Raw genomic sequence first — 12,985 nt, 5'->3', positions numbered from 1 at the left:
ACATGTATTAAAAACGATTGTCATTGGGTGAAATAAAGCAAAAGATATTTTTGAGTACATGTTTTATTTACATACTGCAGTAAAAACCTTATCTTATCTTATATCTATATTTTATTTTTACGACTAAGTTATACTTATTTCGACAAAGTATCGGCATTAAAACCGAGTTGATACAATGCCAAGTGATTTTGCTTTGATTTATATTTTTGGCAAAAATTATTAATGAAGCAATTTTTGTCAAAAATAATTACAACCTTGCATTTAAAATCATTTCTAGAATGAAAATGAATAATAATAAAGATGTAAAAATGTAGCGTTTTTTAAGGCAGAATCTACATAATATCGTTTAATATTAGTTACGAATTCAGAATCGAGTTAAGATTATCATTAGTAATACTAACTCAATGATACTTTATGAACTACAGCCTATTTTTCATAGAATAAATGGACTTATAATTTCTTTGAAATGCTGTCACATTTATATCAAATCATAGAGCTTAAACTTCAGTCTGTTCTTTGAATCGCTCCTTGACATTCAGAAGCCCAATTTCTTAAGCGCCTTGAGGTCGACGTCTCCATAGTAATCCTCACTGTAACACATAACATGAACGTCATCATTTGGCATATCATATGTTTACACATAAGCCAACTTTTTCATCAGTAAGCATAAACAAATGAACAAATTAAAATACATACCTTATAATTAGTAGACATGATAGATCGTTGTGGCTGTTATCAAAATTAATAGAGTATATACAGATTATTAAAAAGAAATATCACGAAGTAATTAGAAATAAAGAGGTTATAAGTGAATATAAATAATTAAGGAAAAATAGTAATTGTGAAAGTAGGTGTTACTAAGGAAATCGTGCAACAGTGCAGTGCTACGTACATACGGACAAAAATAATACACATGGACTTTTTAATTTTTTAAATTTTCTTTATTTTATTACTAAATGTAAAACTTAAGAATTACAGTTTCTTTATCAAACAACAACACACAGTCGCAGCGTGATAATTCAGTACGTAGATTATTTACAAGGTCATGGGTCGATTTGAATGGAGAGTATCAATTTACACTTGAGTATTTAAATGCAAATCTATATATGTTATACATACATATTTTATACTTAACAATTTTATATATTCTTGGAAAAAATCAAAGCCGTCTGATAATGCCTAGGTACGGCTTAAACTGTTATGTTTCTTATAGAACGTTACCAAAACTAAGACACAATACAAAATAAATATTTCTAACGCTGTTAGCTTTCTATTAACTTTCTAATCTCTGGAAACTGTGTAAAGGCTACAACGAGAAAATTATTTGGCAACTAGAAATGAATACAAATCAATTGGCTTCACTCAACATTCGAATTTTAAATTTGAACCTGGAACACTATTCGCGCACCGAAAACAACTTTTCCGCTTAATTGATCAAATTTGTATTCCGACAGTGCTGTACAAAGTATGTGCTCATTGTTTTTAGTGCGCGAAATCGTTTAAAATAACTAAATGGGTGAGTATTAATGGTTTAAGGTGGGGAAGTTATATTTAGTTTTCCTTTTGGGGACGGGGTTTAAGCTGCTTGGTTGTTTGGCGGGCGTGGCCGTCGTTCTGGAGTCCGGCTAGAAGTTCGCTCTTGCGGATTGACTTCAGGTCCAAATCGCCGTAGTAGTCCTCGCTGAAAATGTACGCGGACCTTACTGCCTGTCACTTCTACTTATGCTTAACTTATTTTTACAATCATCGCGACAGTGGTTTTATATGCTGTTATAAAATACATAACGACTACGTATCCGAGCAACATTAACGGCGAACCAACAGTTACTACCACAGTTGAAAATTGTGTAATAAGACACGCCCACAATACCCGATATCTACTAAACTGCCTTGAGTTCGTAACGGTTAAATAGCCATTCGCTTATCTTATTTTGTAAGTGTATACAAATAAACAGTCTAGATTCTAAGAAGACGCTAAAGAGGTAACTTGAAAGGATTTAAAACAAAACCTGGTTGACCTTCATTTGATCTGTTTAATCGTGATCAGCGCGGGCGCATCCCAGTTCTAAAGCGATTGTTCGAGACAGACAGACCATGAACTGTAGATAAACATTTTGAAAGGGCTTATTGTTTCGATGAAAAACTTGCTTTGTATTGTAACTAACTTTGTAAACAATAAAACAGACAAATTGTCTTCAAATGCTATTATTAAATTTGCGAAAGGGAAATTAAAGTAAGGTTAAGGAAACTAATTGCACTTAACATTTACAAGTCTCGTATGGAACAATCGGTCATTACCATATATACGAATTCCGTTACAAACTCGTCGGCATTGACCAAGAACGTCCACGGACGCCGCTCTACATTCTAGTTTCCAAGTGAACAGTTTAGGTTTACTTTTAACAATGTTAACTTTAAAATTGATCAACATACAACTAATATTTTCGAAGGACAAACTACACACGTTTACATAAAAATATCTACAGTATATAAAAATAAAATGTAACTATATAATAACATTCGTAGCTTACACGAGAAGTAGAGATCTATTGAAATGTGCAGAAGAATTGTTAGTTACAAGAGCGTAAGTTTCAGAACACGAGGAAAAGGGTCCACATTCGATAACACAGTTAAACTGATCAAACACCACATAGCCAGTGATTGAGCCAGTGTATTAAGAGAGAGATTTGAAGAAAAGGGTTCAAGTTACTAAGTCAAGTCTGTTTAACTTGAACGGTTATAGAATAGTAGTAGTAGGAAGATACGTTGAAACGGAATCTGGTACTCACCATCCGGGAACATCTTCGGGGTCCTCGCAGTTACCAGTGCCGTCAGCATCACCGATTTTGAAGACGGTTCCGATAGGGCAACCATATTCCCGGGCTGTTCCCTCAAGGCAGATGTAGTATTTACGGCAATCTTCTGGGTGGGCGTGACGGCTGAAGGATCCAGCGTTAGATACCTCACCAGGGGCGGGGCAAGCGAAACCGTTGGCTACTTCTGAGAATCACAAAACAAGAGCATTTAAAACAATCGAAAAATAAAACTTAAATACTATCATCGTAGAGACAGTCATTACGATTTTTTATCAAACATAAGCTTAATTTTTTTTATGTTTACCCTCATTCCTGCACTCGGGAACCTGGTCAGCCCACATGCACACACGTGCTTCTCTGTCGTAAGCGAGTCCGGGGCTGCACTGGTAACGTGAAGCTTCACCATTCCAGCAGTTCCAGAACACATCACACTTCTTTTCATCAGCGAAGATACCATAGAGCCTCTGGCAGTGAGGAGTGGAAATTGGTGGCTCTGTAAAGTTACCATTAATTTAAAATTCACATCTACCAAGGAATAACAACTATTTCAATTTATGATTTACGGTAAAAGTTGATACTATGCTAATAAATGTCCACATTACCACAATAAAGCAGTTTTAGTCATTTATAGACATAAATTTCCAGACAAGATTTAACCGACGACCTTCTAACAACATCCTGGTAAGCGTAATATCATCACGCATGAATTTAAATGCAAATCCTTTGTAACCTTGAGAGTATATTTATGAGCACTTTTAAAAACGTTGCCATGTGCTTATATACGTTTAAACATATTTTAGATGATGAAATGATAGGTTTTACAAAAATAAAGACGTTATTTACATTATTTTATTCTGTGTTTTGTAAAATATTTCAACTTACCGAGCTGTGACCTGTCTCCACAGTCAACATTGTGAAGGTAGTCGCAGTTTTCAGTCAGGTATTTAGAGTCTGAGGCGTCGAAAGCGAGACCGTTACCGCAGGTCTTCAGCTCAGCAGCACCATTGTCACACTTCCAGTACTTGTCACAGGATATGTGGTGTGGGTAGAAACCGAAGTCGTCTGGACACTTGAAGGATTCCTGAGCAACGGCTGTAACAATTAAAAAATCCTGTTCAAATAACTGTTAACAAACTGAATTTCAAAACTTTCAAGAACGGATATTGCTATATGATAGCGTAAGCAACTTATTCCGCAAGTGGTCACTGTTAGGGTCGCTCTTTCTCTACGGAACAAAACGCGACAAATTGTTGTTAGGTAATAATATGCGACGGCTGTTACGACATTACTAGCCTTTGCCACTTTCTATATATCCTAAACTCGCTATCATATTAAAGAATTCAGACAGATTATATTCAAACCTTTGATACCTTCAATAAAGAAACGTAAAGATAAAGTATTAATACTAAACCTATGAAGAGGTGTTCAATTGCGTTCAATTTACGTGACGTAGTAATTCAATATCTTATTAAGTACCAAAAAAGTATCTCAAACAAGTTTCCAACTATCTTGTTTACTCGTAGAGAGTAAACACATCCATATTCTGTGCAGTTATGTCACTAGTAAGACTCACCAGTACCGGTTGACATTTGAGGCGTTAATACGCAACCAGTATTGGCGAAAACCTCCAGTTTTGCAACTACTACTTTTGCTACACTCTTTTATTTATAACACTTTAAACTACGTTTATTTAACATGCAACACAATCACTTTCTGTTGAAATGAAATGATAAAAAAACGTTAATTTTTTTTAGTATTACAACTTAATAATTTAACTACATCTGTTATTCAATCTGTGCCATTTACATTACAAAATGCTTAAACATACATTGCAAAATTAATAATTACATTTAGTAATCACTTTAACCTAATATTTTTATGTTATGTTAATCGATTATATATATATAACCGAATATATTAGCTATAACTATTATTATAACATTTATTTTACATTGTCAACTAATTATTTTTTAACTTGTTACGAATAAAAGGATTGCTTATTTATTAATAATCAACTTTATTAGCGCTAAAACAAATTAAACCCTAAATTAATAATAATAAAGTGGGAAAGTAATAAATGTTGTTTTAATAAAATAGCGAAACATGTACTACTAGTGTAAATATCATCACTATAAAGTTATACGACTGTCATTATTTATCAAATTATATCGAGGCTAACCGAGCGCCTTTTAAATACCTAACATTGAGAGTTGAAGCAAGATTGTTTCTAAATGCATGATGAAATGAAAAATAACACGAAACAGTTAAGAATTTGCTGCCAATCCGCAATAAGTTTCTTTCACGATACAAACTATTTTAGAACTGACATGAAATATTTCACGCTTGTTTGAGCGTCTTAATTAACATATAATAGGTAGATTTCTCTAAATGAAATGAATGTGCAGTTATTTGTTTTGTTAGTGGTAATTTTCTAGAAGGCTATGTGAATTCAAAAAAACTTTTAATAATGGTTTCTTGAGCGCATTATTTTAGTATGTTTAGTGAACTATTTGAAAATGTTTTTTTTTTTTATTTAAAATATAAAATTGGATGAGCTCCATAATCATACTCCGTAAACATTTACAGTAAACTATTTCATCACTACGATCGGGATTGAAACAACAATTTTGTGGTTAAATAAACATTATTGAGAATAATGCAGATACTCGTTAATGTATTACAAACTAGGTAGCTGTCACTCAAACTCTTGCTACACAACCGTAACGATTTGAAAATGACTAATAAGTATGAAAATTTCGTCTATGTATGTAGTAACAAATTCCAAAAAGGAATATAAAGAGTGATTGCTTATATGTGTAAAACTGTGAAAGGGTGAACATATGTCAACAAAAAGGTTTACAGTTATTAGATCTGTTTCTGATCACTCTTTATAAAGTGATCACTTTGAAATACGCACTTATTTTTTAATAAGAATCAATAAATTTTGGCAGTAAAAAGTCTACAGGGACAAATAATAAGCAAACATTTATTTTAATATATACTAATCCGAAATTGAAAACGGTTTTTCGTGTTACATTATCATTACGCTATCTATTATTTCTGTAATCACTGATTTTAGGATTGGGTTCACTATCCATTGGTTAAGAGCGAATAAGATATACAGGGATATATAAGGGGAGAGCCCTTTAAAGGTTTTACATCTACAACAATTCACCCTGTATATTTTACATCTATGTTTTAGCAATTACCTAAATATCAAATGATTTCAAACTAACTTCGGTGAGTTTAAAGCTAAAATAGATGCGATGACAATATATAGTTATTCGAATGGCTGTACCACGATTGTATAAGAAATTTCTCTTGGCAATGTCATATGAGACCTCCTAGACAGATCTAAAGAGAACCGATGACATAATTAGAGACGTGTCATGACACAACCAATTACATAATATATGACGAAAGCTCTAACACCAAATTTTAGACGTGTACTATATTATTATGAAACATACATTTGCATCTTTCGCTAATTTAACTTATAATAAAAACATTAATAATTGTCTGCCAAGAATGAGCTAACGAAAACTATTTTTTGTACATTGTACTACATATTTCGAAATGAGTGGGCAATCATATTAACAAATTCATGGGCTTAATATGCGGCTTACACAATAAACGTTATACAATTCAAAGGTCAAAAACCGTTAAGTAATACAGGTGAAAGCCTTTAAAGTTGACCCAGAGAGCAAGCTTGAGCGGAACTTTCGATTTCGTTAACACCTTGATGCGTCTGCGCATCTTGTTAGGCAATCTCATCTCACGTTTGACCTTTATCTATATTTAATTTACTAATTAAAGTATCTAATGTAGATCGATTTAACTTATTTCATTTCATATAATTATGTAGAAATACTAAAATAAAAAAAAATGGATTTCTGATAATCCATATTGATATAACTAATTTCTTTTAAAATTTAATATCGTTATAACCTTAGAACGTGTGTATAGTGACGTAATTAAAACTTCTTTCTATTTCGTTTATTACATGCGGGAGTAATTGACGTAACATTTAAAATAACATTAGATAACCATTGCTCTAACTAATCGAGGTCGGTGAAAGTTTCACTGCTTTCCTTCAACTTTTTATGCAGCCTACCATTCTGTTTTGATTGACGTTCATTTTATATTGTAAGCGTTATTATATTTTACTATTTATCGCTTAAGCTATAATAAAAAAATATATATTACACTTAAATCAATTCACAAAATTTGTCATCTAATTCATATTAAACTTCAGGTATTATTTTTATTATTAAATCAACTATATTCGTAAATTCATTTCGCGTTACGCAAACAAATGATTGCCAAATTTTATTGACATATTAATATTATTTTAGAGTTTCAAAATCAATGTTTCAAGTGATGTAATTAATAACAAATAATTAAAATTCTCGAGTGATAAGCAAAGAGGAGAGTAATAATAATTTAAATGATGATGACGATGACGATGAAATAAATAATACCACGGTGTTGTATAATAATTTAATCTTTAATCTTCCGTTAAATATACAGACTCCAAATACTATATTTTAAATAGGATAATTGGAAAAAAATTATTACGATCCTTTAGAATATTAGTCTCGATTTCAAATAGACGTTGCATACTGGCAGAATCGTAAGCTACCTTCGCAGGTAGTAAAGGACGGAATTTAAAACGTAAAACAAGAACTCAACCATACCTAGAGTCAATACAAAGTTATTTATAAGAGGCGGACACGAAGGACATACAATCACCGTATCCTATATTATCGACGTCTGCCACGTTACCGACATCAATACATACCGGTTATTGTATATTTTTAAAGTAATCTGAAACTGTACATAAAATATTTAATTAAATAAATTTAATTTTTCGCCACAAAACCTGTTTATGACGTCCTTATAACAATTAAATCTCCACACTAACATAATTGCCTATGGAGCATTGTTCTTCAGTGTGTAAGAATAATAAAAAGGCGTAAAATGCTATTTCCGTCGCATTGTTTTCACTAACTAACTAATTATATGACTTCTTCCGTAAAAAATATTTGTTTCTTTACATAACAATGAAGAAAATGACACTTATAATTATTTTATTATTTTATTTCGTTTCCTTAACTTATTTATTTACCCGGAACTTTTAACTATAATTATAGTTTTTTATTTTTTAAATATCTCATTCTTTTGGCTTGTTAAAATCATTTTGGTTTTCCTTGTGTAAAACGCATTACACGATTAAATGGAAAGGATTAACCATACTTTGTTACTTATTTCATTATTTTGTTTTTGGTAGATACTTATATCAGACATATCTCTTATTGTTCAACTAAAGTTATATAATCGTGCAATAGATAAAATGTTGAATTTATTAGCTGCTAGTAACTTTCATAATCCATTAAAACTTTAAATCAAAACAAAAAAGCATAATTCTTTGACTTCAGTATACTTGTATTTTTTTAAAGAATGCTTTAACAAAATTGGTTTAAAATATCATGGTGATGTAAAGAAAATAAAATTTATGTTAATTCAATAATTAAAATTATTTCGATTACAATGATTAACAATAGTTATTATATAAGAGTTCAATATAATTATTATTTGACATAGAGAATAATAAATATAAATATTCTAGTGAGTTTTGTTTAATGATGTGAAGTACTACATGAAAAATAATTATTTTATTCAACTTGCAGTATTCTTGGATAATTAAAGGAAATATACTAAAATTACGTGTACTGTGTATTAGTGAAATAGCTGGAAGTCGTAATTTTACTAAACGTTTGCATAAACTGTTATAAATGACACGAAATCGCAATCTGTCTCAGCTCAATGCTATGCGCACTCAAGCAGCTGAATCATTTTCACCGTGTTTTCTTTCATTTCGTGAAACTCACGCACGCACCGCGATTCTTGTTAATTAAATACCTTCACGCATTATTAACTTTATAATTATTCTTTGTACACAGAGATATTGTATTTTTAAATCTGTGAATTTCTAAGGTACGCACTCTTCCCTCGTGAGAACCACGTACGTGTTAGAAATCTCAAACAATAGTAAATGCCTCATAACTAAAAATCTAATGAAAGAGACAATGTCCTGCTTAACAAGCTTTTTTATGGTTCTCGTTTGCATGGGAATATGTTTATAAGGATCCACTATATTTACGTAGTTACTTAGAATCTTAAAGTGATAAAACTCCGGCAAAACAACTATTTTTGCCAATTTTATCAATACGTTTATGTAGTTTCTTTCAAACTTGTAAATGCATAATTTAAAACACTTTGTATGCATAAATCATAGCTCATTTTTAATAGTCATTTAATACGGACTTTTATAATATACATGCACGACGATACATTTTTCATACTTGCTTATTCTGTGAAAAGCCTTCAGAAAACGTCCCTGTAATGCGAAATGAATGATAAAAACGAAAGACATCATCCTATAATACATTTTTGAATATTTGCACTCTCAAATATGTATGTAGTATGTCAAAGAGCAATCACCAACAATTGTTCCAAATTTGAACTATAAGGTGTAACAAGCAGTATAATTACTACGGTAGTAAAGGTCTATGACGTATTGAATAATTTTGCAAGAGATTTTGCAATGATACGTACATTTCATTCTAATTTCAAAACGATTAAATGTTGTGATAACATAGTGAAAGTACGCCGCGATAAGGTAAGACAAAGTACATTAATATATATATGTATTTTAGGTAGCTGTGCCATGTTAACCACCAATGAAAACCATTCAAATTCGATGTAACTTCGTTGTATGGTTTGAATTCTTTATCATCATGTTTTATTACCTTTTCCTGTACTTCAACATAACTGCACAAATTTAATGCAAACTATTTTTTTGTAATGGAAAATAAAAAAGTATGCACAATTTGATACAGTTTATTTTTCATCTACTACAATTACCATCAATTCGTCGTCCTACGAAGATGTGTCGTGAAAATTAATGCAAAATTTTTACGTTTATTTAGAAGGTGGCTTTCATAATGATTGTAACTGCGATCAGACGTCTGCATCATTCGACATCCAGAAGCGTTTTGACATCGTAAGCAAATGCATCAACTGCTCTAGATCGTTCCAGTCGATCACAAGGCACTACCGCCGACTGCGCCGCACCCTAAATATTTCAAATTCTACATACCCACGCCGAGGGCGGCCGCTAGCACTATTAAACACCGTGAATTCATTATTTAAACTTTAAGTCCTTGCACGGATGTAGTGGACACTGTAACGTTCGAGCACACACTGCGAGCGGGTGAATGGGCGATCAGGGCTTTTATATCGAGTAGGCGTACGGGTAACTCGGGCGGTGAAAAGCATCACTGCCGCCCGCGCATGCCGCACTCGCCTCATCCTTCCACCGGGGTAGCTCACTATCCCGCAACCCAACACAAAAGCTAAACCTAAAATATATTTTCGATTCAATTCTACTAGCAGACTCTCATATTCTACAGCTTAATCAACACTTATATGAGACCTTGTTTTATATATACAAGATGATAAATTATAGGCGTAAAAATCAGGGTAAATTTATAACTGGTACATTCTGTACAAAAATCAATAGTATAATGGAAATAATAAATAACGTAAAACGTAAAAATCGTTTTAAAAATTCGAACTACCACATATTAAAATTAACTATAGTTTAATATCTACCTCTGACTTTTTACAGACAGAAGTTATTAGTCTGTATCATTCAAATAGAAAAAAATAAATTAATGTAACATATTTTAAAGAGATTTTATTAAGGAAGATTGGAAATTGATGCAAAAACTTAAAAGCTTTTGGCTATCAAATGAGCTATACATTCCAAGCCCTTTAAAGCTTCTGCAAATATAAGCAATCATCCGGCACATTGTATGTAAAGGTTAAATAAGAATACTTTTAGTATTGCGTTAAATATTTTTTACGCAAGTACATATGACTATAATTTTCAAAGATAAATGTCTATTAAATAATTTTTAACGATTTAATTAACGATTATCTATTGATGAAAAAATTTTTTTACAACAATTTTAGCAATGAGCAATGAGTAATTTTTTATTGCTCATTAAAAGAGCGGATAAAAGAAAAGCGGATTGTTGTAGCGAACTCTATCAAGCAATAGTGAGTTGAAAAAAGATTACTTAGAAAATATAAGGTTAATTATAAAATAAATCGAAATGTACCGTTTTAGGTGTTTAAATATAGAATAACCTTATTATTATGCGTGTGTAAAACATAGCTTTTTAATTTTTTTTAAATATATTTATAGTTTGGAATTATGATGCCTTTTACCATTTACCATGAATAACATAGTTTATTTTAATAAAGTCATAAACTTTCAAATATAACTGAACAGTACAAATAAATGCATAATATTAATACATTAATAAAATAAGCAGGCCGATTAAGCTTAGCATTTCCATTACAGAGGGATTGGTAGTAGGTGATAAAATAAAATCAAAATTTATTGTTATGGTATTACTTTTGGTGTCAAAATAGAAAAGTAATTGGAAATAAGAGCCGTGTATGTTGAAGGATCATAAAGATTTCAGAACGATATTAAAATATAACATACGATTTTTGGAGACAAATACTTAAACAATCCCTTTTGTTAATAAGTCACTAAAAGGAAACGGAACGTTGCTGACATGAACCGTTATTCAAATGATTCATTGTCTGTAAATCTAAAGCCTGTATGTAATATACGAGACAGAGGCCTAAGGAGCGAAACGGTACACCGCTATACTAATTTTAAAAAGAAGTGAGGCGAAGACGTTGTTGAATATATTCTCTTAGCAAACTCACAAACGTTTTGTTACCATGAACTAACAAGATAAGACATTCACCTGATCTTAAGTGATACATTCTCCCCGTTACAATACCCGATAACTAAACTTTTGAGACAATAGTGCGCAGGACTATGTGTGTCATCATCTCTTATAGACGTAAGGTCCATCTATGGCCCAGAGTTTATAAGAAATATTTCAAACTAACATCATCGTTATTTCAGCCATAAGATGATCACAGTTGGATATAGGCCTCCGCAATAAATTTCCAATAAGACCTTCATGCAGCATCTTCCGATAACCTTAATAGCTTGGCAGGACTACGGACGATCTTGATTCCAGAGCTACATGGTCTGACCACTGCCACTTCAATTTGCCAAACTGCTGGTCTATAAAAAGTATACCAAATTGAAGATTATCCACATATGATAATTTGTGTATCGGCAATATGGCAGTGATCAATTAAAATTTTGTGAAAGAAAATTTCGAAGAACAGCTTATTTTATAATTTTATACACTAGAAATTTAATTTTATGGTAGATATTTTACTTATTAATAAACCTTTGTCGATTAAAAAGATAAGCCATCAGCATTATTGTAATAAATAATAATTTTAACTAAAACATATTTTTGTTCTTTTTTTACATTGTATATTGATAGAAAGAGGAATATAATTAGAGTAAAATATTCACTAAAGAAACCAGAACGATCATATACCCATATATATTTTCCTCGACTGCGAATACACCGCTGACCATGAGACTGTGATATTAAAAAAACTAAACCTCTTAACATAACACGATCGGATTTCAATGTTAAAGATAAAACGTCTCCTCGCTCTTTTTATCTCTTTTAAAGATCTTATAATTTATTTTATACAATGCACATTTATGATATTTGTCAAATATGCAATAATTATCTAAAATACCATATAAATACATAATGATTTTTATTGAGATTCAACAAAATGAACTTATTTTGACAAAATAGTCATTCTCAATAGTCAGTCTCTACGTAAATAAATGTAGAGTCGTTTGGTAACCTTGATGTGAAAATAACAAAAAGTTAAGGTTAATTCCATCACACAAACATTACAGACGATGATTGGTTATAGCTGTGAAACTTTTTAGGGAGTAACTGTGTAGCTCATTTTCAGTCAAAAATCAATTGTTACTTTAATAATCAAAATAGTAAGAAAAATCATAATATTCAAAATAAATGTTGTTTAATATCTGTCTTCTTCTACGTCTACTGCCAAAAGTTACTATCTGGTCGCATTCCAATAGAAAAAATAAATTCCTGTTATATATTGTAGAATACAAATATAGGGTGGTTGTAAATTGATGTAAAAGGTTCTAAGGTTTTTCCCAACAGCTG

The 12,985-nt window shown here is 31.4% G+C and overlaps 1 protein-coding gene across 2 annotated transcripts; it reads right to left on the bottom strand.

The window, feature by feature from the left end:
- Window positions 1–109: 109 nt before the first annotated feature.
- Gasp (Chitin binding Peritrophin-A domain-containing protein Gasp) lies at window positions 110–10,075 on the bottom strand. Of its 2 annotated transcripts, none has more exons than XM_068772264.1 (5): window positions 9,979–10,075; window positions 3,699–3,908; window positions 3,121–3,309; window positions 2,790–3,000; window positions 110–590 (listed from the first exon to the last, which is right to left on the bottom strand). In XM_068772264.1, the coding sequence occupies exons 1-5, from the start codon at window positions 10,022–10,024 to the stop codon at window positions 536–538; spliced, it is 711 nt and encodes a 236-aa protein (XP_068628365.1). In that variant the 5' UTR covers window positions 10,025–10,075; the 3' UTR covers window positions 110–535. The 2 variants fall into 2 exon arrangements, with proteins under 2 accessions (XP_068628365.1, XP_068628364.1); XM_068772263.1 differs by lacking the exon at window positions 110–590 and adding an exon at window positions 947–1,681.
- Window positions 10,076–12,985: the final 2,910 nt, after the last annotated feature.

The sequence above is a fragment of the Battus philenor genome, unplaced genomic scaffold (assembly GCF_028537555.1).
Source record: "Battus philenor isolate CCGP_79_NKW_IND1 unplaced genomic scaffold, ilBatPhil1.0.hap1 SCAF_5, whole genome shotgun sequence".
Lineage (NCBI taxonomy): Eukaryota > Metazoa > Arthropoda > Insecta > Lepidoptera > Papilionidae > Battus > Battus philenor.
This window is presented reverse-complemented; position numbering and strand designations above follow the sequence as displayed.

Excerpts from the sequence above, each read along its gene's own strand:
- Gasp (XM_068772263.1), bottom strand. The coding sequence starts at position 10,024 with ATGAATTCACGGTGTTTAATAGTGCTAGCGGCCGCCCTCGGCGTGG. Across the intron at positions 3,310-3,698 it reads TGGAGACAGGTCACAGCTCG|AGCCACCAATTTCCACTCCT; the intron begins GTAAGTTGAAAT and ends GTAACTTTACAG. Across the intron at positions 3,001-3,120 it reads TCCCGAGTGCAGGAATGAGG|AAGTAGCCAACGGTTTCGCT; the intron begins GTAAACATAAAA and ends TGTGATTCTCAG.